General features: G+C 36.3%; 1 protein-coding gene across 9 annotated transcripts in view; it reads right to left on the bottom strand.

Annotated features, from left to right (window-relative positions):
* The window catches only part of KLHL13 (kelch like family member 13), a gene marked incomplete at its 5' end in the record, with an annotated part of 324,985 nt that overhangs the window by 56,722 nt on the left and 241,662 nt on the right, over positions 1-26,601 (bottom strand). For 5 of the 9 annotated variants that reach the window (XM_081125986.1, XM_081125985.1, XM_081125987.1 and 2 more), the window contains one exon: positions 7,448-7,513. The exons of 3 other annotated variants lie outside the window; for them this stretch is intronic. In XM_081125986.1, the coding sequence (XP_080982112.1) occupies positions 7,448-7,513 (66 nt within the window). Of the gene's footprint in view, positions 1-7,447; positions 7,514-9,209; positions 9,555-26,601 lie in introns of all 9 variants that reach the window. One more of the 9 variants, XM_081125988.1, reaches the window with a different exon arrangement.

Raw genomic sequence — 26,601 nt, 5'->3', positions numbered from 1 at the left:
TCCAAATTTCCAAGAGGGTAACCCTCACAAACAGGTGAAGTTCACTTTATTGCAAAGGTTCTCGAGTTATTATTCTTTTGTGAACAATCAACTGATTTAAAAAAGTAACCTATTCTTTGTCTAATTTCATTAGGCTCCAAAGAAATCAACCAAGACCACCAAATAATCTATGGCAATTTTCAGTCTAGATTTCTCTTAGACTTAATGGTGGGTTTTTTAGACTTAATGTTTAGAACCTGTTTTTGTGGCACTACAATTGTAATATTTGTTCAAAGGGAAAAAAATATAAGATCGCTTTCCTCCAGCCCACCCTCAGCACTCTTAAAGATACTCAAACCCTAAAAGCATTATATCTGATGATGGACATTTACTTATATTCAGTTCTTTTGCTTTAATAAATTGTTACACATCATCTGTAATTCTCTCTCATGAGCAAACGACTAATATGCCAAAGGCTTTAAAAATAATTCCTTTAAGTGGAAGTATAGTTCATGAAATACACTTTACACTATTTGTTTAACAACACCATTCCTCATCATTTAGAAATAAACTTCAGCCAGGTAAAATCACTGGGATTACAAATTAGCAGAGTCCATATTAATCAGATTTTATTACCCTGACAGCGACACCAGTAGCAACTGTGGAGTGTAATTACCATTACATTCCAGAACTAAAATTGTTTTCACCTCAGAGCAAAGGGAAGAAAATAATTAAACATGTATTTTAAATATAATTTTATGCAGGCAAAGTGTCCCACTACTTTAATATTTAGACTGAAAAATGTCAAAAACCCTCATTTACATAATAGGGAACACTGATTTCATTTATAGAACACTTGGTTTCTATTATGAACAACTGCATAAAACAGGATAGAAAGACAGCATACACAAAAGTTCTTCAAAGCATTTTATGAATGTTAACTAATCACTTAAAAATACCTGTGAAATGCATATTTCAGAGATGTAATAAACAAAGGACAACACTGGGACTTGGCCAACGCCACAAAAAGAGACATTCTTGGCCAAATCTTACAACACAAAATTCCCTGGCTCCCAATGTAGGAAGAAGATTTTTTTATAACTTTTAGAACTCTTGCATATCATCTTGCTCAATACCCTCATGGTATAAATGAAAAAAACTAAAGCCCAGAGTAGTTAACTTGCTGATGTCACACTGCTAGTAGCAGAACTGGAACTAAGTTTGCATCTTCTAGTCCAAGACTCCCGCTCTAGAATTCCTATTCTTCCTCCTTTTTTGATGAGACCATTCCAGAAGATGCATGTTTCTATATGAAGTGAACCAAATTCTGTAAATGTCTCAATGTCCTCTAAAGAAACTAGAACCACACAGAGCTATTTACTCCTACAATTATATGTCCACTCAAAGATGGAAGTGGGAGAGAAACACCAAAAATGCGGAAGTGCAAAGACAGACCACTTCCAAAACCTTAATTCCAGAAGGTGTTTAGGAATGATCAGGGAGAAAAGGGTAAGTAAAAATTAAGCCATCATAGTATGGAAGAAAAGTTAAATATATATTTAGTAGCCTGATTTTTTTCTCAAAACAAATGTTTCTAAATAACTTTATAGGAAAATTTAACTTGTTGACAGACTGTTACAATTCATCTTCACTAAAGGAATTGACTAATATGCCATGTATCTGACCTCTCTTTTCATATTTTCCTGATGTCCTTTAAGAACTGGCACACCTTTTTCTTGCAAGTTTTAGTGAATCCTGTGGTGAATACAACTAAAAACTAATAGCACTAACCACAGTTTGAGTGAGCAGGTACTGGGTAATCTTCTCTTCAGTCCTGACAATATCTCTCCAGACTAATCTGGATATCCATGTTATTCACGTTGCTCAGACAAGACTGTAGATCATGCCAAATTCCATGCTCTGTTTATGTTCTACCAATCACTAAAAGTATTAGGACGCAACCAAGTAGGATGGTTAAATACTTTAAAGAACATAAGAAATTGACTTCTGGACAACAGAGCAAAATTTTTAATCATTCAGGGCTCCTTAGTACAGGAAAAATAATTGTTTACATGAATGGCTATATATATATTTGTGTGTTTGTATCTCTTTTGTTTTAGGAAATTGAATACCAAATACATTAAAGTTTCTTACTAGATACTCAGATATGTAGTCTTGCTAAAACCAAAATGGAAAATCCCAGATGTTTCTCAAAGAAAACTACATTGGAAAGTCATCATTTAATTTTTTATAAGCACCTTCTCACATGTCAATTTCCTTAACAGAGCTGTGTGAATCCTTATAGCTTCACAAAGGATTTACATAGACTATTGTAACTATGACTATGCCTTGGATTAACATAGTACCTATCTCCTTCACAGTACAAACAAGTAGAAAAATACAATTGTTGCGAAGGCACATATTCATGGACATACATATATATATGTATGGACAATTCTTCATGCCATGATGGCATAAGGAATGTACTCTCCCATCTTTAACATTTCCAAAGGAGAGGAAGGGCATTAAGTTGCTTGGTTTTGTTTGTTTGTTTTGGGGGGGATACAGAACAACAATAAGAAGAGCTGGTAAGCTGATAAGACAGAAAACTATAGTTAATGGGACCAAAGGAGAAAAAAAGTAACAACTGGAAGGAGAATTGAAAGCCAGAAAGTAGTGGTTCCTGGTATTTATGTAGCACCTTTTATAATTTGGGGTCAAATGAATGAGGTTATGGGACTAAGATAGAAGTTGGGGTGAAAGGACAAAAATGCAGGACTGAGCAGATAACAAGAAAGGTCCAATTGCTGAGGACTCATGACTTACAGATTCTGACTGCCCTTACTCTGGCACTACAGCTGAAAAAAGGGTTAGCAATGAAGGGAAAATTCAGAAGTTTTGGCGCGTCCTTTTTCCTTTTATTTTCTGCAGTATCTACATTCTTTATGGGTTTTGTGGGGGACTACCCTTAAGTGCTTAATTTGTATATGATTCCCAAATCCATATACACAAGTAAGTCTTTATGCATCTTTGACATGCATGAACAAAATTAATTTTTAAGTATTCCCATTTATTTAAAAATGCCTTAAAACTCCAAACCAAAGTGCTTGCTTGTGTTAGGAGTAGCAGTGGTGAAAACCAATTATTTTTAAATGTAAACTATTTTCATACATGAATTGCATGACCATTTTTTAATTGAAAAATGCAATTTAGAGAGTTTATCATGCTCAAATAGAAATAATGTATCTAGTGCTCCGATAAGAGTCTATACTGTTACCACACCCTGTCCTCCAGTCTCATTACTTCATCTGCTTGAGATGCCCTCCCCAAATTCCTGCTCCTCCTTCAAGAAGGAATCCCTGAATCTTTCTATCTTCCTTATTGAGCACTATTCCTGGCACACTGGAAAGTAAATTGTTGAGTAAATTGTTGACTAAATTGAAAAAGAAGTTTATAATCAGAGGAGTGATTATATAACAATTGTGTTGAAGAAAGGATATATCCTGGAAGGTTTTTTAAATGTTGTAATTGACTGCTATTACTAAAAGCAGAGTTTGGGTAAAAGGAATATTTATCTGTTAACTTGTTAATTTTAGGCCATAAATCCTTAAAATTAAAAGAAATTAAATATACACATTATCTTGTTAAAAATAAGTATGTGATGACAAAAATGACCCAGAATACATGCTTTCTTAAATAAAATAAATGTGTCACTATAGTGATGATGGATTGCTCTAATGAAAAATCTCTGCTCTCATCTCAAATAATGATAATTTATCTGTTTAGTCATCTCTCAGCAACTTCCTAAGAAACTGCTTAAAATACCTTGGGTAAATAAAATATCCAAACCATTGCTAGATTTTCTGAAGTGTTTATACGTTAAATCTACAATATTGTCAAAATAAAAAGGCATTTAAAATGTACAGTTTTGTTGAAAGAAAAGTTAAGAATATGGCTCTACAAACCAAAAAGTACACTTATATAAGGCTTTTCAAATCGTTTTATGACTTTGTTTTAATTTTGGTGGCATCAGGTATAGAAGCAAAACTACAGAAGTCACATGAAGACAGTGTAGTAAGCAATATGAGACTCTTAATATTTGTAAATCCTGAACTATTTTGATATGAGTAAACAATTTCTAATAATGTTTATCTATGATAGTTGAAAAACTTTTCAATAATAAGCACATCATATACTGACTCTCAAAAGGCATGTCAGTTAAAGAAAGTCACCATTTGCTATATTCTACATTCTTTCAGAAATACTTATACTTGTATAAAAATCTGAGTTATCGAAAGGCCTTTAAAATAATATATGACATTTTCCTCAATATTCCAATTAAAATAAAATAATGCTATTATTTTTTAAAATTATATTTATATCCTTTCATCCAAAGAGGAGTTATACCATTCACACCTGTACCATAACTGTTAAAGCTAAATAATGAGATCTAGAGGATTGCCTAGTCTTCCCATCTCTTTCTCCCCTTGAGTATTTGTAAATCTTGGTTTCAAATACTTATAGAGCAATCACAATAATGTTTTGCTAACCAGAAACAAACACTTTCACGGAAAGCTAATCCTAATGATTCGTTAAAATAATACAACACTATCTAAAGTTTCCATAAAAAGGGGTTCTTTATATTTAATTGCTTTAATTTTGTTTTTACCACTTCCCAAGCCTAACCATGAAAACTTTAAATTTCCTGTAGAAACTACTGTTGACTAAAAATAAAAGATTTCAACTATATAATGAATGAAAAAAATATTTAACTCTAAAGAAGACTCAACTTCAAACTTGAATCCTGAGATCCAGTGCCATAAAATGGGGCTCAACAGTTCTCATAAAAGTGTAGTTTACAGTCACAGTATTTGCCTAGTATGGTGATATTCAACATATTTAGCAACCAATTCAATACCTCTATTTTCATGACTATTTTGAGATCCTTCTCATTTTCTAATTTAGAATTATTCTCTTCAGTGATTTTAAGTTATAAAGTTTTTCTTTAAAAAGATGGGTATAGAAACAGTTATACTGAAACATGTCAAATATATGCTGGTAAGTGTAAATTACAGAGGCTAGCCAAAAAGTGTGTAATTTCAAATTGCTATGCCTGAAAAACATATTTAGCAATTCAATGATTATCTATGTTCTAAGACATCATTAACTCATGTTGTATAAAGTGTTTATTTGTTACAAATCAACCACAGCATTATTTCAGAGTTCTGTCTAGCTTCCTTACTTGGATGCAATAGTTGTCCAATGGGGGGGGATAATTTATTTTCCTTTATTTCATGTGCTATTACTAACTAATGTAAATGTGATTTTGATATGAGGGAATAAAAATCCAGTTCTCCTTCTAGGGTGGCCTTAGGTTTAAGCTAGATGAAATTTAAAATTTGGGTTTCCTGACTGCCTTTTTAATTCTTCTTCAACCAGTAAGTTCAGAACCAACCACTTTATGTCTTCAAAACCAAATATATGTTTTAAACAATCAGTTATTTCTCATGGAATTCAGAAGCTATATAACCCAAGTAAAATACACCTTCCCTTTTACTAGCATATATTTATTCACTCATTCCTTATTCAGCTTGATCTAAATCAGAGATACAGTTGAGCATTTTTATGAGTCTTCCAATATAGTATGTGGCCATTTTGTTTAAATTCTTATGATACTGTTCATTAACTAAGTGGAAATATCTGTTTGGGGATTTCCAGAATTACCAATTTTTGAGATTCAGATTTGTAAAAAGCACAGAACATCATAAATTATATTCCAAAAAGGGTGAAGAGGCCGCAGAATCAAGCTTAAACTCATACTCTAAACAGGGAACAAGTATTAGCAAATTGATTAGTTGGGACCATGTTTTTGTTCTTGTCAGCTAAAATGCATTTGTTTAACCTCCAGTATAATAGCCTTTACTGACAATGTAAGGTAGACTTCTTGAACTTGACAAACACCAAAATCAATCAACTTACTGTGCCTAGCCCAAAATGTGTAGAGAAGATGTGCATGCTGAATTAGTTCAATCATCAGTAAGTACTAAGAACTTACAACTTTGCTAGATATTACAAGCACACGATGTTTCCTGGCCACAAATCCCTTACAATCTAATCAGGCAGACTGCATATTCACATATGAAACACAAGTAAGCACACATATATTACTACAGTAAGCCTTAACTACCCAGAATCCTGGACAGCATAGTACTCTACCCAATTTTTAAAATTAATTTAAATGTAAAACTGGGATAGATTAACTCTTAAAATATCACAACTCATTTATTTTTCACCTTTTGGTAGAAATCTTTCTTCCCTTTACCATCTTCAATCGAGTCTAAAATGGACACAAGCCTATTAAAAATAGTGACTATAATACACAACAGCTATTGTGCCTCAGATGTAGATATAGCAATGTGCAAGTAGTATCTGTCATTCCTCACCCTTGTCTGACTCCCACCCCTACATGCTTTGACAAGGAATATAGATGTTACCGAGAGAAAAGTGGCTTTTTTCTTTACACTCCAATATATACACCAAGAAAAGTGTCCTATACTTTGAAGGCAGATGCTTTCAAATTAAGTATGCATAAGAATAATGTGGGTGAATATTTAAAATGTGGAAGTCTATAGAAGTCTGGAGGTGGGGCCCAGTAGTCTGCATTTTAAATAAGTACTCCAACTGATTTTCATGCCTAGTCTACTAAACTTGGAGGAACACTGCTTAAAAGTCAAGGTCATTAACCCCTATTCAAGATAACCCCAGCTCTAGAGAGATTCTGTTTTCTTTCTCAGCCCCTGGCCTTCCTCAGCGTATCAGCATTGGCTGCTCACCACTAGTTGTCAATCCAAACTGTCCACAGCCATTATCTTGCCCTCCCACACTTCAGATACTTCCAGGACTGGGAAAGTCTGAAAGCAAGGTCACCATCTGGCTGACAGATAGGCACAGAGGCAGGCAGACAGATGCAAAGTGGGAAACTGTGAAGTGCAGCAATTAGGAGACAAAGGTAGTAGTAATTATATTGATGTGCAATATAGACTGAAAAGTTAAAAATTTGTTTCAAACTTTTTCGATGAGGAAGGATGCAGAAGAGGACAGAGCTAGGCACCTGTGGTCTGGCTACAGCTCTACCACTGACTAGCTTTGTGACTTCTGGTGTTATCATCCCTCATCCCTACAATAGGGAAGCTGTCTCTTTCCCTGCCAGACTCCCAGCAATGTTATGAAAAGCAAATGAACTCATATTTGTGAAAGCACATTGGAAAATACAAAGCACAATACAATGACACAGGGTGCTTTTTAACAGAATAATTTGTCATTTCTTTGGTCTTAGTAAACACAGTACCCTAGACATTATTGAAAGTTCTTTTGATGACTAAATGTCTTCTAGTATCTCAGGGTCTTTTTAATGAAAATAAATTCTCGTTGAAAAAAGGTAAAGGAAAATGCAGACCCCTGGACATACCCTGAAGTTGATTTTTTGAATATATCCTTGAAATCGGCTTGTTTTAAAGACAATTGTCTCCGTCTCCTGAAAGTGGAGTGCAAAAAAAAAAAAAAAATCTGGTTAATTGTGGCTTTATTGTATTTTGTTTACATTTTTCTAAGCATACTCCACAAATATTTTAGCTGTAAATTAATAAGCCATGTTATAAATCCTGAACAGTTAAGACCACACAGAACTATTAAAAATTACCTAAATTAACATTTTAAGAAAGTTAACTGAAAAGCCATAAGATTCTATTTGTTTTTAGAAGCTCTCTTAATGTTTTAGAAAGTCTGGCATAAAGATTGACATTAAATACAACATTTATTAGCAGCTGATCTAAAGACTAAACTAGCCAAATTTGGACACAAGGAAACACTTTTCCAGCAAATATATACTCAGCCTTGGAATGCTTTGTCATTTTCTAGCTTTGTAAGCCCAAAGTTCAATTCTTTGCTGATATACTGTTTTTCCATAAAAACCTGAACACAAATGACACACATTATAAGCTTTCAGAGAACAGATGGCTAATGTTCTTCTAGGTTCATTTACTACCAATTTTCTTATTTTCATACTGCTTGTAATTAATAAAAACATATAAATAGATGTACTGTCTCTAAACAGAAGATTTTGGTTTTGTGAAGTTTTGTTACATATCTGTCTCCTTCGGGCTAATACAAAAGGCAACATCGAACATACTATTGGTACTGCCTCAGGAATGCAGTTTTAAAAATAGAGACTACTACAGAAGCATTGCAGTATATCCAGTCAACTCTGTTAAAAAATTAAGGCTGGCAGGTGTTTGAGGAGTTCTAACATAAAACTGAATTTGTTTACATTTATTTCATTTATGTCATTTGTAGCTTATAGAAGGTAAACATTACTAAGCAATACTCTTATCTAACTTTGCCTTAAAAATAAATAGTTTTGGCTTTTTTCTGAGTCACCTCAAAAAGCACTATTGCATTATTAAAGTCACAACTAAATCAAAGTCATAGCCTAATAATACCTTTAGAAGGACCTTGGCAGAGAACTTACACAAAATGTTATCCTAAATCTAATGACTTCTTATGCAAAAGGTAGATAGCAAGTATTTTATTTATTTTTTAAATGGTAAATTCAAAACAGCATCTCCTTGATGACAATAGTATTTCAAAGTCTACTTTTAAAATGCTATACATAGAAAAATTATGATTTTTTAATCATAAAAAGCTACAATGGGTTAAATTCATATTTGTCATGTTTTAACACTAAGCCTCACCAAGCAAATAGCAATTATATATATATTTTGCTTAAAAATACATTAAAGTATCTTTAAATACAGCTTATTTTATATTCTTATCATTATTATTCCTTTCTTTTGTATGTTTAAGAAGAATCTGGTGTGCCACCTTCTGGTAACTGAGTGAAATTATGTATCTACACAAGTCACTATCCTTTATTTTAACTTTTAAAAATACATATATATATTTCTAAACCTGTATTACATTTAAGCTAGATAAATAAATCTATATAGCACAGTCTGAAATGAAGTAAAATTTCTCTCATGATTTTTTTTAAATTCAAGCTTTCTATATCCTTCCTATGATTTTTGCATGGTTACCAATATGTCTCCTGAATTCTACAATATATATAAGATTGATTTTTGCACACCGCTTCACAGCCACACATGAAAACAACAGGCTTGCTATTTTAATGAATAAGTAACAGCAGTAAATAAAGGAAAAGAAAGGTCTCTTACCAATAAGCCCATTTTTCTCTTAAGGTTTGAACTCTCATCATTTGTCATGTTCTTGTGGATCCCTCTCTCATCAAATTCTCAGGAGTTTTAAAGTTGAGAGCTGTGATGCACAGCTAGGCTCTGCTACATAGTAGCGCACCCCAGTGCATCTGCTTGGTATAACACTTCAGTCGTAGCTCCCAAAAGCAGAAACAGGCTTTATATATTCAAAAGTCTATGCGCTGCACACCTTCCCTTGATAGGAAACTGTAGTCGGCGTGGTTGAACTATTTATATTTCATATCTTAACTCCTGACCAGATATGAATATCAGGAGCACATAAATCTTGAGCTTAACTCCACAACACTGAATGGAAACACAGTGTTAATCTTCAGAGCAGAGATAGGGTGAGGCAAATACTAATACCGGGAGATCTGACTTAGAAAAAAACATGTTTACTTGAAAGTAACCTTAAATCTTTATTATCTTTCAGTCTTCCTTCTCTAGCGCCTCTAGTAGCTAGTCGTTAAATCCTACCCCTTATTCTTTATCTATTTTCTAGGAATCTACCCCCTACTGTTTGTTTGTTTTTAACAAATGAGCTACTTCAAAAAAATCCCTATAACTGGTCTCTCTGCATCTCCCGTCTGCAATCTATCAATCACATTGCTTCTAGATGGCTCTCTTAAAATGCAGCTATACATGATGTAAATTAAGTGTTCAATAAATATTTTATTCAACACATATTTGTTAAGCATTTGCTACATATTAGGTAGGTACCCTCTCTGCTAGGTGATACGGATATGAAGGAGAGTAAGACACAACCCCTGCTCTCAGGAAGCTCATAGTTGAATGAGAAAACAGACACATACTCAGACATTATAGCACACAATATGGTGTAGAAGCTTTAGTAGACATTTGAGGGAGTACAACATGCTGGGAGGATCATGAAAGTCTTCAATATGACTGGAAGGAGTTCATGGTACATAGTGCTGAGGTAGTGAATCTTAAGGTATACAGAAGAACTTAAATGCTTGTGAAGATGTTTGGGTTTTATCCTATATACTGTAAGAAGCCATTTGTTGAATAAATGGATTACTCAAGGAATTAATCAAACAACTATGCCCAGTACTAAGAACTCACCACAAGCTGGCCAATCTACTCTTCCAATTAATTCACTGTCTAGTATCCCCTAAAACCAACTTCCCATTCTACATCTCCTGATCTTAACCAAAAGGCACAGAAGTTATCCATTCTATATCGCAAAGCTTGCTTTGTTCTTTCTCACCTTTGCTCTAGAGGCCCTCCTGCATGAAATCTCTTCGCTTTTCTAAACTCAACTCACCCCTCCAGATCCAGCTCAAATTCCATTCTTTTCTGTGATTATTCCATTGTCATTTGAGTCTACAGTTTTTAAATGTTCCTTCATTAAACCATTCATTCTTCCTAGTTTGGCACACAATATTCAAGAAACTTTTTTGGCCCTTTGCCTGTAAAGTGAAGCAAGATTTTGAGGAGATGATACTAAGGCAAAAGTCAGAACCTGAGGGCAAGAGGCCTAAAAAAGCACAACTCCCCAGATTTCACAGTACACACTAATGCAGTAACTCCCTTCACCACTCTCAAGTCTGAAAAAGAAAGGATATGAATGGGAAAAAGAACTGGATCTGCATTAGTCAGCAACTCTGCATGACCATGGACCCAGAAGGTTTAGAACCTCATAAGGAATTATGCAGGTTCAGATGAGCTGCCCCAAAATGTGCCTTAGTGCTGTGCAGATTATTTTGAGCTATGGGCTACTGAGACCCTGAAGGCTGAAGAGAAACTCCAGCTCTTCCCTTGACTATATAGAAGAATTTAAATTAGGAGCCTGGCTCACGATAAGAGTTATCATGAGAAATATCTTTTTACCAATCTATATGGCAAGGCAAACCACTAATTACTGAACATGTTCCCTCCCTTCAGTGACATTCTGAAGCCCTAACGTGCATCATCCCATCCCTAGCTCAGAATCTCATCTGTACCTCAATTCCCCTTTCTGTCTCTGAACCTCTCCTGCATGTGGGAAGTCTCTGACTCTCTAATGTATGTGGGGTCCCCATACATATGTATGTATTAAATTTGGTCATTTTCTCTTGCTAATCTGTCTCATGTCTATTTGATTATTAGACCATCCAGAAGAACCCTGAGGTTAGAGGAAAGTTTGTTCCTTCCTCAGAGTATTAAGGGAGAAAATAAAAGTGTAAGAAGGGGATGCGTTAAAGGGAGATAATGGTGTTAGCTGGAAGATTAATCTAGGACAAGAAGCTTTACCAGAGAAACATGTCCTGGGGTGTAAATATTTAGTGTTCTTTCCCTATGGAACCACACCCCATTATGCTCAGTGTCAAATACCCAGACAAGCTTCCCTTGATGTTGGCATTTAGCATTCAGTTTTGTCTTCTCCTGTTTACGCATACATAATCTCTTAGATTTATGCAATGATGCAAAAACTATGGTGCTTTCTTTTATGTAGAAAATTTTAAAAAAAGTCTTTTCATCTTTTCAACCACTTAATGTTAATGTGGGTTAAGAGGATTCTTCCAATAATTTCAAAAAGCCATTGATACTAGAAAATATTTTCTCAATGACTTAAAAATTTCCCAGATAAAAGCTGTCTACACCTTCCTTCTTGTTTGTTGAGTACAAAAATTGATCACTTTCCTTTCCACTAACTTGTAAGAAAAATATTCAAATGCCAAAAAAAAAAAAATGAAGAATGCAATTTTGGATACGTGCCACATTTTTCTCAAGAAATCTTCAAAAAAGGGCAGTGCTTCGGGGGCATAAAAATAATTTAATCCGCTGAGTCTTTAGAAGAATGTTTCTAAGCTATGTATCAATGGTACCATAGATTTTAGAACAAAGAGAAAATAAACCAGACTCTTTCCTCATTTAGATTTGTGGGAAACAGAGCAATTGCTAGAGTATTTTCCTGAGGCCTGGCAGGGGGGGAAAAAAACAATCATTTTGTATTATACTTTGAATTAGATAGAATAGGTATCTTATCCAACTAGCTCATCTAGAAGTTATAAAAGGAGAAAAGATGGGAATAACTACCTCCTGGTAGTCCACAGTAAGTCTCATATTATTAGCAATCTAGATGACAGAGTCTATGTTAATCTAGTATAAATAATTCATTTGCATTCCCTGTAAAATGCCATCATCATGTTATCTCATCTATAGTACTCTTCTTTCTTCTGGTATATATAAGATGGCTCAGAGCACAGTGAGTTGAGTGGTTTATAGAGTTCTCTAACATGCAGAAATATCCTTGGATGACAGATTTTGAGAAACATATATCTAAAGAAGGGCTAGTCAGGGGTATTTATATTGAGAGCAATAGCTCATATTCCTACATCCCAGAAGTTTGTATTTCAGGTGAATTATCAGATTCCAGTAGTATTACCAGTCAATCTAATGGGAAAGATGGGGTCAAAGGGAAGAAAATGAATTGAAGTGCCTTTTCCTCTTACTAATAACTCTGCCTGTACTGTCATTGGATTAGGAAAAATGGCAAGGTAAGTAGAAGGCCACAGTTGCATAACCTCCCATCCCTATTTGAATGAATCATAACCTTCTTACATATCCCTAAAATGTAACAAAATGCAGGTAATACCACTATAAGATAACACAAATGATTGAGGGTAATTCATGAGTAGTTCAAACTACCTAATAAATATCAATTATTCAATTGACTATAAAACATATCAACTCATAAGTCTTTTTCAATCCGTTACAATTAAATAGTTATAGTGAGAGTCTGAAAGGACCTAAGATATACATGATAGATCACTGGGAAGAAGGAAATTTTATCATGTAAATTTGAGAACATAGAAATAAACTAAATGACATTCTAAAGACAGAAGGGCAGACATATGAAGTTAATGAGGAAGTTAGAATATTTCTATTTGTCAATTACTTTCCAACCTAATTTCCAATCCAGATACTTCACAAAATACTTCACTTGTTTTATTATTTTTCTATTGTTGTCAGTATTACAGATGTCTTTTTGCCACCCTCCACCCAACCCCTGCCCTATCCTAGGCCTTCCCCACATTACTGTCTGTGTCCATGGGTTAGGAATATATGCATATATGATTTTGGTTAATCTCTTCCACTTTACTTGTTTTAAATGTCAGGTCATAGCCTCAGCCAGCAGAGTTCCAAGTAAAAAAAGTTTATTATACCTTTTAATTTTTAAGAGTCTCATTTCCATTTTCACTCAACCCTGAGGTAGGCAGTGCAGGTGTTAATATTCCTATTTTCCTATAATAGGAAATAGTTAATATTCCTAGTGAAAAAACAGAGTTATTAAGTGATTTGGCTCAAGTGACACAGCTGCTAAGAGAACTGGATCCAGGTCCCTTGACACCTAATTTGGTGTTCATTAGTCACCTCTATATTGTATTAATATTTATTTTAGGGGGCAAAAACACAAATATGATTCCTAAATACCACCAAAAAGGAAAAAAGAAAGGTCTTTTCACACTGATCCTGAGGAAGTAAAAGACTAGAGGAATGGAGGAATAGGTTATGAAAGATACAGAATACTGTATGATTAAATTTGCAGAACGATCAACCTATACCTAGACCAGAAACACCTTCCCAATGCTAATTTAAAGAGCTCCCTTTTATATCTCAATTAGCAATTTCTTGACATAGACCTTAAAGGTTCCAAACTCTCATGCCTCAGTGGTTTCACATATGATATTTCTCCACTTGGAATTCTCTGTCCTCCTTGTCTACCAAGCAAATTTCTAGTCATATTTGTGTCCAAGCATATCTCCTTCCATGAAACCATCTCTTACATCCTTTAGCAAACTCTTTTGCTAGGTTTTCCAAAATTGCACGGGCTTTAAATATTATAGTTCCTGTCACTTTGGGTTATAACTGTTTCTATAAACTATAAACTAGACTATAAACTTCTTAGAGCTGCAGTTGGGTCTCCCTCATGTTTTTATTATACCTAATGCAGTGCCTGTCGCATAGTAACCTTATCTATAGGAGGCAATTTTGGTGAAATCAAGTCAGCAGAGGTAGGTTCTCTCCTCCAAGGTTAAGAACAGTTTTCAGATGATAATTAAACAAGAAATCATTAAAGGGCCTTATCCTTCATAAACTAAGATGTGAATGGTAATAAATAAATAAAAGATTACAATTACAAACTATATACCTAAATGACTCCTCTTGATGTTTGTGTGATAGGCCCTCTGTGTGCCTAGCAGAGTACTCAGAATAGTAGGTATACAACTGAGGAGTGAAGTGATTGCTAAGCTAAACTCAGCAAAGGAAACACTTAGCTACAATAAGGAAGGGAAATGCCAACCATCGTTTGTCACGATAGTAGAACTGGTAAAGCTAAAAACTAAAGAAGTGCATTTCAATAGATTGTTACCACCAAGACCAGTTGACATTGAAATATGAAATAGTATCTCCTAAAACCAAGTGTTTCTACAGACTGCTAATTGAAAAGGATAAAAGCATATTTTTGGACTGTTAGATCCAATTAAGTTATTGTAACTAGTGATGACGAAAAAGTAAACTACAAAATACAATTTTAACAATAACTGTTCCACTAGATTGAACAAAAAAATAAAATTCAACCAAGCAAGCCATTGCACATCACCAATACCCGATAACTCAAATGGTAAGGTGAGCAGTCAAGAGGAAAATACACAAATGAACACAGGAGGGCCCAATGCTAACAAGGCCCCTATAACTTTCAAAATATAGGAGAAAATACATATTTGATTAAAAACCCAGGACTCTTCTGTTCCAATATGAGAATTATAATTTAGGCTTAAGGAAATGTCTCAAATTCTGTCACCCCATTTCCCAGCCTCCTCCTTTATGCAAACTGGCAGGGTAGAAATACCAAGGATATTAACATAACGAACAATATAAAAAATAAAAGGCAATGGGTTTCCCCTGTGGGAAGAGCCTATTCACAACAAGGTTTCACTTATGCGTAGGGGGCAGAGGCCTCTGCAGCTGTGAGGGCTAACTGATGCAGATCATTAACCACTATCTCCTGGTGTGTCCTAGGGTACAGTTAGAAAGGCTGGAGGTTTTTATTTAAACGAAAGTAATGTGACCTTATAAAAGGGAGCTGTGTTTTGCTAACACTGGACTTGAATTTTGCTACTGGGACACAGAAACATAATGTATAAGTCCCTTGGGCTAGTTGGAAACACAAGACTCATAAAAAGCCTCTGGTATCCTGGATCCTAAAGGAAAGATTGGCTCAAAAGCCACAGAGAACAGTCAGATAGCCAGGGAGGCAGATACTAACAGTTAAAGGGAGAAGTCCCAGTACAATGAAAAACCTGGTAGCAAAAAACAGGATTCTGTATGTATCAACCAAGCCAAGGGTGAATTTAAAATCCTATCATTTCTAATCCAAAATTTAGAATTAATTATGCTTTCCTTATTGCTTTCACCACCTCAATCTTCTATTCAAAAACCTTCCATGGCTCCTTATTTGCATGGATGTATTTGTAGACTCCACTTTCAAGGTCACCTCAGCTGCAGCACACTTTATTTATTCAACCCTATTTCCCATTATAGGCCATCCCAGATTTGCCCACAACTGGAAAACACAGAACCCCTTTAACAGGAATTACCATGGGAGCTATAATTTTTTTAAATGCACCTTGTTATTTCTGTGGATTCAAGAGAGGAATATACAGAAACAATTTGGGGTGAGGGAGGTAGAGTAGAAAGGGAAATTAGCAGAGGCTTTCCCTGTCCCAAATATCTTCTCCTATAGTGCCAACTCTCTCTCAACAATAAACTTTCTCTCTCCTCCCTCCCTCCCTATCCATCCATCTATCCCCTTCCTCCCCTCTCTCCCTCCCCCTCCCTCACTCCCCCTCTCATTGTTTGCTCTGTACTACTGCCAGAAATTCCAGCACTTGCAGGTTCATTTGAGCTAAAAAGATGCCTGTTAAAATTATAAGTACAGCTGCCAGGAGGAGGTGACTATCAGTTTATTCACACATTGGCAAATAGCAAAGAGCTGTTGCCCTCAGGTAATGGGGAAGGCTAGTGGTGAGAGTCTGTATTTTGGGATCCTTGTAACCTTGGGTGGGGAGCTATTTGAAGAAAGCTGGGGGACTTGGGGAATAAAGAAACTACATCTAGAGGCAGAGAAAAAAAAAACAGATACAGAAAATGTGCAGAAAGGGTCATGGAGAACAACAAAGCTCAACTTCATCTACTACTCAGTGTCTTCTAGTCCAGAATCCACCATGCCTTCCCTGACCCCTGCTCCCTGGACCTCAAGCTAGTGCTGTTCATGGATATATCAGCTATTTAAGTAGGTTAAAGACAATATTTGGGGCATGGCCAGAAACCTCACCATCCTGTATATGATGTGTCATGTTCATACAAATGATTTCTAAATAAACCTTTAGGACACTCACCATTATTAGGTTAGGAACCTGTATTTTTCAACATATACCTCCTCCTCACCCCCACCCCAACTCCACCTCCCAGCCTCCCCCCACCAAACACATCCTAGTTAAGTTGGTCTCTTCTCTGTTTTGGAGATGTTAGATGCCTTTCTTCTGTCATCATCTACATTCAACTTATAAAACATTTCCCTTGCCCAGATTGTGGCCACTCCTCTGTTCACACAAGTTCTGCCTGCTCTTAAATTCCAAATCATGCTCTACCTTTTTGAAACCTAATCTGATTTCTCCAACACTCACTAAATGCCCTCTTTTCAGCAGGTACCAGACATTGTTATTTAGCCTTATGCATGCTCACCTCAACTTCCAAAATGAAGACTGTGAGATGACATTCTATAGGAAGAGGCCACCCATTCATTCACCCAAACAATTAATAAGCATCTACTTTGTAACAAGCATTGTGTTTAGGCTAGAAGTTGAAACCTGAGTAAGCCCAGTTCCCCACCCTCAATGTGGTCACAGCCCCGGGAATAACAAGAATAGTCACAGTACCACGTGAGATGCACTACAGTGGAGGTATACTCAAGGTGAGTATAATGCACCTGCAGAGCCTTAATGGGACTAGGACAGGGAATCAGGGAAAGCTTCACAGAGGCTTGGGCACCCAGTTAATGCACTGGCAGAGCCTTGTCTGGGCTAGGACAGGGAATCAGGGAAAGCTTCACAGAGGTGACACCTGAGCTGAGTGTTTAAAAATAAGCAGGGCCCGGCCAATTAGGTTCTGTGGTTGAGCATCGACCCATGAATCTGGAGGTCACAGTTTGATTCCTGATCAGGGCACATAGCTGGGTTATGAGCTTGATCCCCAATAGGGGGCGTGCAGGAGGTAGCCAATCAATGATTTTCTCTCATCATTGATGTTTTTCTCTCTCTCTCTCCTTTCCTCTCTCTGAAATCAATAAAAAAAAAAACAACCACACCACCATATTTTAAAATAAGCAAGAATGTATCAGGCAGTCAAGTGAGACAGAGGGGATGGAGGGGAGAGGGAGAGGCAAAACTAGTTAAGGCACAATTGCAATTGTGACACCATCAACGCTTAAACTAAACCAGTAGAAGTAGGGGACATTAAAAAATTTCTTTCAGAGACAGAATGGACAGGACTTAATGACTGGAGATGATGGTAATGGTGAATATTCTTGATCACTTTCCATGAGCCAAGTAGTGTTATAAATGTTTTACCCATTTAATCATTTAACATATTTAATCTTTACTATAACCTTATAATGTAGGTACTATTAATATCACTACTTTTACTGAAGAGAAATCTAAGGCATAGAAAAATCAAGCGGCATGACTGTTAGACAATTAGTAAATATGGGAACTGGAATTTGACCCCAGGCAGTATACTACTTAAGTCCTCTATTACACTGTTAATTTTTTATTGATTTTAGAGAGAGGAAAGAAGAGAGAAAGAGAGAAAGATCGACTTGTTGTTCCACTTATTTATGCATTCATTGGTTGCTTCTTGTATGTGTCCTGACTGGAGATCGAATGCACAACCTTGGGATATGAGGACAACGATCTAACCACTGAGCCATCTGGCCAGGGCATACACTGTCTTTAAATGTGAGGCTGTTAGGGAGAAAGGGAATCCAGGTTGACTGCCGAGTTACTGAGAGAGCAAAAGGAAAAGACATAAAGGGCCACAGCATATGAAACTTGAATACCTTGTTGTATTTATTAGTTACTTCTGTTCCTAATGTCAAAAGCAAATTTCTTAGTTCACTTTCTCCCTCTATAGTCTAGCATTTTCTTTAATGGTCCTAGTAATCCAAAAGGTACCTAGTCTTGACCTTAGTCTCTTTGGTCTCAGTTTTAGCACTTGGTACATTCAGTCACTTCCTAGAATTATTTATAGTGTGGCTTATCTCCTTTATTAAGTTGAAAGTATCTAAGGCAAAAAAACACATCTTATTCACCTTTGGTAAACAGCATCCAGGACCCAATCTGTACTCAACAAAAATTAATTGGCTTGAGCATAGCATACAATGTTTCTTAAGGTCTCCTATTTTTTGGTCATCTGTGAATTGCCTTCATTTGCCATATCTCAGTACTACCTTTATTATTTACTTTTTTCTTTAAATCAACCCTTTTAAATTTACTTTTATCTAAAATGGAAAACTTATATTTATTAACTGCAAATGGAAAACTGCTATAACTTACCTTAATGAGAAGGCAAGTATAAAAATAGATGCTGAAGGGCACCAAATTTTGCCACCCAAATGTAGCTTTCAGTATATTGATTTTAAGTGGTTACTAAGAAATAAAAGACTCAGAAAGAACCTTTGACACTCCCCCTTTCCTGCCCAAGGGAATCAGATGGGCAGGTCTGCTTCAGGAAGGGAATCTTAGGATATAAGATTTTTTTTAATCCTCACTCAAGGATGTTTTTTCCATTGATTTTTAGAGAGAGAGTGGAAGGGAGGGGGAAAGGGGAGAGAGAGAAAGGGAGAGGGAGAGGGAGAGGGAAAGGGAGGGGGGAGGGGGGAGGGGGGAGGGGGGAGGGGGGAGGGGAGGGGGAGAGGAGGGAAGGGGAGGGGGGAGAGGGAGAGAGAGAAACATCGATGTGAGAGAGACACATGGATCGGTTGCCTCCTGCATGTGCCCCAACCATCCTGCAAACCAGGTACACGCCCTTCACCAGGAATTGAACCTGAGACCCTCCATTGCTCAGGCCGACACTCCAACCACTGAGCCACACCAGCCAGGGCACATATAAAATTTCATATGCTAAGGAAATCCTTAGCATAAGGATTTTGGCCCTAGCCTAATTAAGTATGGTAGATAGAAAAGATCCACACAAGGGTGTGTTAAATAGGACTCCCCATATCCCATTGTTTCTGGGTGGCCTAGCAGGAATTTGTTTGCCACTTGTTCCCTCTTTCTCTTCTATGAATTGCCTACTTTCCCTTTGGAATCCCAGAATCCTATCTCTTCTCCTTTGTCCAGCAAGGCATATAAACCTCAATTGCTCAATGCGTCTTTGCAGGTCTCCTATCCATGAATGTACATTCCTACAATAAACACTGGATATTTTCTCCTGTCAATCTGTCTCTGTTAACTTGATTAGCCCAGCTAGAAAAACTTAGAAGGTGGAAGGAGAGTCATTTTTTTACATTCCCACAATACATATCTCCTAAAGCAATAAATGTTTGTACACAACCTAACATCTTACCCACACAGTGCTGCACTCATCACACTATGAGGTAGGATTTTTGTCTTCTGGTTTGTTTGTTTTTTAATGAAATTCCCATAACATGAAATCAACAACTTTTAATTGAACAATTCAGTGGCATATAGTGCATTCCAAATGTTGGGCAACCACTGCTTCTATCTTGTCTCAAAATACTGTCATCACCCCGAACTAAAAACTCACATCTATTAAACAGTTGCTCCTTATTCTCCTCTCCCCACAGCCACTGGCAACCACCAATGTGCATTCTATCTCTATGAATTTATCTATTTTGACATTTCACATAAATGGAATCCTATACTATGTGATCTTTTGTGCCAGGCTTCTTTCACTGAGCATGTACAGTGTTATCAGTACTCCATTCCTGTTTATGGCTAAATATAACATTGTATGTATATACCATGGTTTGTTTATCTGCATTCATCCATCAATGGACATTTGAGATATTTCCACCATTTGGCTCTTGTAAATAGTATTACTGTGAAGATGTGTGTACATGTATTTGTTTGACTACCTGTTTTCAGTTATTTTGGGCATGTATCTAAGAGAGGAATTTCTGGGTTATATGGTAACTTTATGTTTAACTTTTTGAAGAATATCTGGAGTATGTTTTGTATAGTACTTCTTGTATATTTCAAAATAGCACATGAAATTGAAAGGTTTCACACCAGAATATTTCTCCAAACATATGACATATAAGGAAAAAGATTCATTCTCATCATGCTTATGAAAATACAAATTTCAAATAATTTTCATTATATTTGTGTGACAATTTTCTTTGTATTTGGTCCTTTTACATCAGTAGCAGACGTTTTAGGCAATGATTAAATTAGGTCCTCATATCTGAAGGTACATGACTGATTTAATCAAAATCATGCCTTAGCATTAGCATCTCCATCACAGTCTGGCACCTTCACATTTTAAAAATTCCATTTTATCCATGGATGCATGTTAGTTCAACAACAAAACAGAAAAATATAGAGCACAAGCTTGATTCTGATTCACAATTACATATACTATAAATACTCTGTATATTTAAAAATTACCATTTTCTGGATGTAAAAATTTGCTCTAGCGCATAGGAAATTGCAGCCATGCATTCTCAGGCATACCTGAGCACTGCACCAGTAATTCAACTGGTCTGAAGTAGGTGTTGTTACCTGCTCTAGTATTGACTTCAGCAATAATATCCATGAAAACACAAGTGTGACACACTAGGCTTTTTTTTAATAATAAGTGTTAAGACTTGAAATAACAAAACAATCCCAATTTAAAGTATAAACCTGTGCGCTGCCAGTAGTCTACATACCACCAGTAGCATGCATGCCATACTTCAGAAAACACCAATCTAATAGGAGCTATTTTTTTAAAGTATGTTTTTATTGATTTCAGAGAGAGGAAGGGAGAAGGAGAGACAGATAGAAACATCAATGAAGAGAAAGCCACTGATCGGTTGCCTCCTGTACACCCCCTACTGGGGATCAGGCCCGCAACCTGGACGTGTGCCCTGACCGGAAATCGAACTCTGACCTCCTGGTTCATAGGGCGATGCTCAACCACTGAGCAACACCAGCCAGGCAGGAGCTATTTCTTAAAGCTGCACATGCTATACTCCTATATTTTGTTTGCCAAACAAATAGGACATTTCCGTTTTGTCTGCAGACTGCCAGAGTACACACTCATCACAAAGAGATTCAAAATTGAAGAAGGGGTTTCTAATAAATCTGAAGACTTATACTTCTTGACTTCTAAGAGAAAGGTAGATTGTCTGGTGGACATCTCATAGAAGCCAACCTGTGAACACAAGTGCTTTCAGGATTCACAGTCACTTGTACTTTGCAACATCTTCCACTGGGAGATGCACTCATCCTGTAATTTGACAGAATACTTTGTATTCAAAGAGCACCCATCTCTAATTTAAATAGTATGCCACCTTTCTTCCTGTAGTCAACCACATCACCCCCTAGAATGTTCTACACCCACTGACACTATCTCCTGGCAAACGAGAGAGAATCATTTTTAAACAAATCATCCCCTTTTTCAATATAGATTATCATAAAGAATCTTTCTATCTATTCTTGTTCTAAGGTGAAAGCATTTAACCAATTGTTCAAACGCAAGTATCCATGGATACATACAAAAACAGAATATACCTGAAAAGCAGCATAAAAATTAAAATTTTCTATCTTGAAGACTTTTACTGCCACTGACTACTCCCACATTTAACTACAGGAAGGTTTCAATTACACAAAATAAGTGGACAAAACTCTGTAACTCTGTCCTCAAGGAAAATATTTTGAAAATAAGTCCAAGTCATAATAAAATGACTGAAGAATATAAGAATAAATGTAAAGATTAAATATGATAATATATGTAAAGTGCCTCACACAAGGCCCTTTGTTTCACAGTAATTTAACAAACGGCAGTTTAGATCCTTCAAGATCAGGTGGTGCTCCTTGGAACTAAACCACAGATCCTCAAGCCACAATTAGACTATAGTAGTCCAGGCTTCTATATCCTATTTGCTCCCCTTTTTAGCACCCAGCACATTCTACTTCATCTAAAAATTATACAGAGTGGGGCATAAGTAGGTTTATATTTGTTCATATGGAAAATAATGCAATAATTAATAAATAATAATACAAGAATAAACTCTGTGGTTCACATACTCACAATGGGAAACCTATTTTTGCCCAACCCTGAATATTTATGTATCTGTTTAATTACATTGTGAACACCTCTAAAGGCTCCTTAAAGCTTTTAAAATACAATTTAACTTAAAAATTTAAAACATGGAAAAGAAAACAATTTAATAAATACAAGTAATATCATTTTAACTTGTATGAGGCCTTACTAATTACAAAGCACTTTCATGTCATTAATTTCATTAATTTATTGTCTTTCATTATCTATGCCTCGCCAAGAATGAAACTGAGACCCAGAGAGGTCAAGTGATAGCTTGTTGAAAGCAAAGCTGGCACTACAAAGTTATAAAGGCGAATAAGAAGAGAACAGAAGAGTAACGACTAAGAGCCACAGTGGGGGACCCGGAGGGAGAGGAAAAACAAACACACAAGTACACAGAGACTCCATGGCAAGAACATTTCAGCTTTAAGGTATTTTTAAGACATTTCCCTAAACTTCAGGGGTGGGGAACGTTTTTTCTGCCAAGCGCCATTTGGATATTTATAACATCATTTGAGGGTCATACAAAATTATCAACTTAAAAATTAGCTATGAAAAAAGCTCCTAGATTTATTCAATTTCAAGTCCTGCCTGCGGTTGCTTTGGCAAGGCCAGACCAAATGATTTCTGGGGCTATACAGGGCCCCTGGGCCGGACATTCCCCACCCCTGAAGGATATTTGAAAGGTTTTGTCTTAATTTTTTCATCTACAGGCACAATGGTATCATAGGAACCTTTAACTGGTTGCTTCTGTCTAGGTCTCATCAGGAGAGAAAAACCAAGCAGAAATTTGAACTGGCAGAGTTTCACATAAGGAATTATTAACTATTACAAGGGACTGGAATAACAGGGAATTGGAGTGATAAGCAATTGGCTAGTAAGAAGTAAAGGGAATTCTAAAAAAAAATAGAGCACCTTAGGAATAGATCCCTTAGCCAGAGCTGAGATACAGTTTGTAATGGATCAAAGAAGTGTGCCCTACTTACCCAGGGCCAAGATCCAGACCTTATTTGGAGAGGGCACAGCTCACTGAAGGGCAGAGAATATCATGTGGTGCTCATCTTTGGAATTTCTGGAAAATTCCAAAGATGAGCCTACCATTTGGAATATATTGAAACCCATCCTCTGGAAAGTGTCTTACCCAAAGCACTGTTATACCACAACACTATCTAAGGGGGCAATAGGAAAAGCTACTGACCATTGGGTGAAGAAGCTAAGCAGTAGGGAAGATGCATGAGTTGCAGGAACTAGGAAGCAAAACCTTCTCCTCCTAATCTCCCTTTCCAGGGCCCTCTTATTGACAAAATTTCCATGCCAGGTGGTCAAGGAAACAAATATTTAAAGGGCTCAGGTCCATGTTCAAAGAGCAGGCAAAAAGGGTGAATTTGAGACTTATGGTCAATAAATGAACAACTGGAACATTGTTTAATAGAGAAATACTGTTTGTAAGCAAGCAAGAGCCAAATTACAGCACAGTTAGGTGCAATACTTATTTTACCAAGTCCACATTCTGGACAAAACTTGGAAGGATAAGAATTATGTAGTTGTGTCGCTTTGATTCTATTAGTACATACTATATAAAAGACATATAGATGTATACCATAAACATATCCACTTATCAGGTTATAATTAGGTAAATTTGCCTTCACAAAATTTTGAAGGCAAAGACTATTAGACTTCTTACTTAGATAGTATATCCTGCTAGGATACTAGAGAAGAGAACCTTAAAAGACCATGCAGAATATTATGCTAAGTGAAATAAGCCAATCAGAGAAAGACAAATATCACATGATCTCACTTATATGTGGAATCTAAGGAACAAAATAAACTGATGAACAAAATAGAACCAGAGCCATGGATACACAGAACAGACTGACAGATCTCAGAAAAAAGGCAGGAAGAAGGGAGGGAAGAGATTGACCAAGGAACTTATAAACATATATGCACAGTCCATGGACACAGATAATAGACATGTGAAGACCTGGGGTGAGGTGGAAGATAGGTGGAGGGGGGCAAAGGGGGGGACATCTGTAATACTCTCAAGAATAATTGTTTTTAAAAAAACCATGTAGAATAAAGAGATCAAATCACTTCTCCAACAGGAAGCCAGATTGGACAATGATACACAATGAATATGGGGTATGGAAATACTCCTCAAAATAACTATTTTACATTGTAAGGTGGTCAATTTTATCAAAGTGCTTCAATGGCTGCTGACTCATTCTAAACCTGTGAGATGGAAATTGTTAGTTCCATCTGATGGATAGAAACATAACCCACAAATTCCAAAAATTAATCAGTTAACTTAAGTTCACATAGCTATTTGCTGTTGCCCTTCCCCAACACAGACCTACCTCCAGGGTCTAAAGTTCACTTATCTATTTGGCCAAACAAATGCATCTCAGAGGATCTTTCAGACTAAAAGCAATCCTCATTAGAGAATCCCAAGCAAATCCCACTGGGAATTGTGGGTGGTGTTCTGCTGCAACTTTCTCTCCTGCTCCAATTTCCTAACACTGCTACAAGATAAACTTAATTTCAACTTACTCTGATTAAAAGTATATTTGAAGAATCCTGCAACATTCAAAGATTACATTATCATTTGCTAGGGATGAGTTAAGTTATACTCACTTCAATTGCTTTCAAAGGGAGTGTTTTCCCATGCCTTTGGGTTGTGTGAACCAGTGAAATTTCAAAGACATCTTGGGGTCCTACAAAAGGTTGCCAACTTTATTTTGCAAAGAAATAATATTTTTAAAGGCAATTATAAGCCCATGACCCTTTATCCACAATTTCAAAATCCAAATAATTAGAAATCAAATGGCCCTTTTTTTCTTGCCTGTCACTCATTTGGCAGCAAAATCTGAACTGATCTGAACTCATCTGGCAGGAAAGCCTGACCTGAACAAACGCAAGGCTATCCACAGGCTTATTCTATCTCACTTCATATAAATATTCTTCTATTTCACTGCAGAGATATCACTGTAGCTGATTATGGGGTGTCAACTGAGCCCCAGCTGAGGCTGCTTTATAATATTGGTTGCAAGCATTTTATTATCCATCTAATATCCCAAAAATAACCTAAATTCTGAAACATAACTTGCCTTAAGGTTTTCAGATAATAAGGTACACAATACCTTATCACCATCATTTCATTAAAGAAAGGATAAAAGGACATTTTTAACAACCAAAAAGTAAAGGACAATATGAAAATAAAAGATGGTTCTTTATAATCAATAGATTTATCTTTCTGGGAGAAAAAAAAAAAACAACTGAATTGTTGTTTTTCTTTTTTCATTTCAGACCTGTGACAATACCCATAACAAACCAGCTTTCAGGTGCCAATTGGCATCTGGGAACCACTAGCAGTTGGTACACATTCTATTCAGATGGCTCCATGCTCAAAAGATGATCTCTGGAATCATTTTGTAGTCTGGGGCAGGACTGTCACTCTAGGACAGAAACAAACTAAATCATTCTGTGACTGCTATGGGCCATAGATAAATGGTCATGTGGAATCCATCCAATAACAGAATTTTAAAATTATTTTTCCCCTAAAACTGCCTCTAGTGAACAGATCAGAAAGTACCTGAATCTCTGGTTTAACTGAAAAGGTTCTTTGCTTTTTAAAGAACTAATGCAACTGAATGAACCTGTGTGTATAATAAATCTAGAAAATCTAAGATGTATCCTGGTTGTTAGAACACTGGGCAAGCTAGGAGAAAAACCCACCAGTAAACCACTTTGTGGCATAAGAATCTTGTGGCCTTTTCAGATTGCTTATTTCTGAGCACTGCCTATTCCTTAACAGTTTGATGTATGGATTAACAAAATGGGACTACTAGGACATGTCTAATTCTATCCTGGTAGATGCTATAGAATCAGATGTCCAACAGTTTAACAGAGAGCATTTAATCTCTCCTATAAGGGCCACTATCTGCATCTGTAAACAGGACAATAAGTTATGTAGTTTGGGAACATTTAATGAGTCTCTACTTTGCAAAGTCACTGGGTTAGA

Source organism: Miniopterus schreibersii, assembly GCF_964146895.1.
Source record: "Miniopterus schreibersii genome assembly, chromosome: X".
Classification (NCBI taxonomy): domain Eukaryota; kingdom Metazoa; phylum Chordata; class Mammalia; order Chiroptera; family Miniopteridae; genus Miniopterus; species Miniopterus schreibersii.
This window is presented reverse-complemented; position numbering and strand designations above follow the sequence as displayed.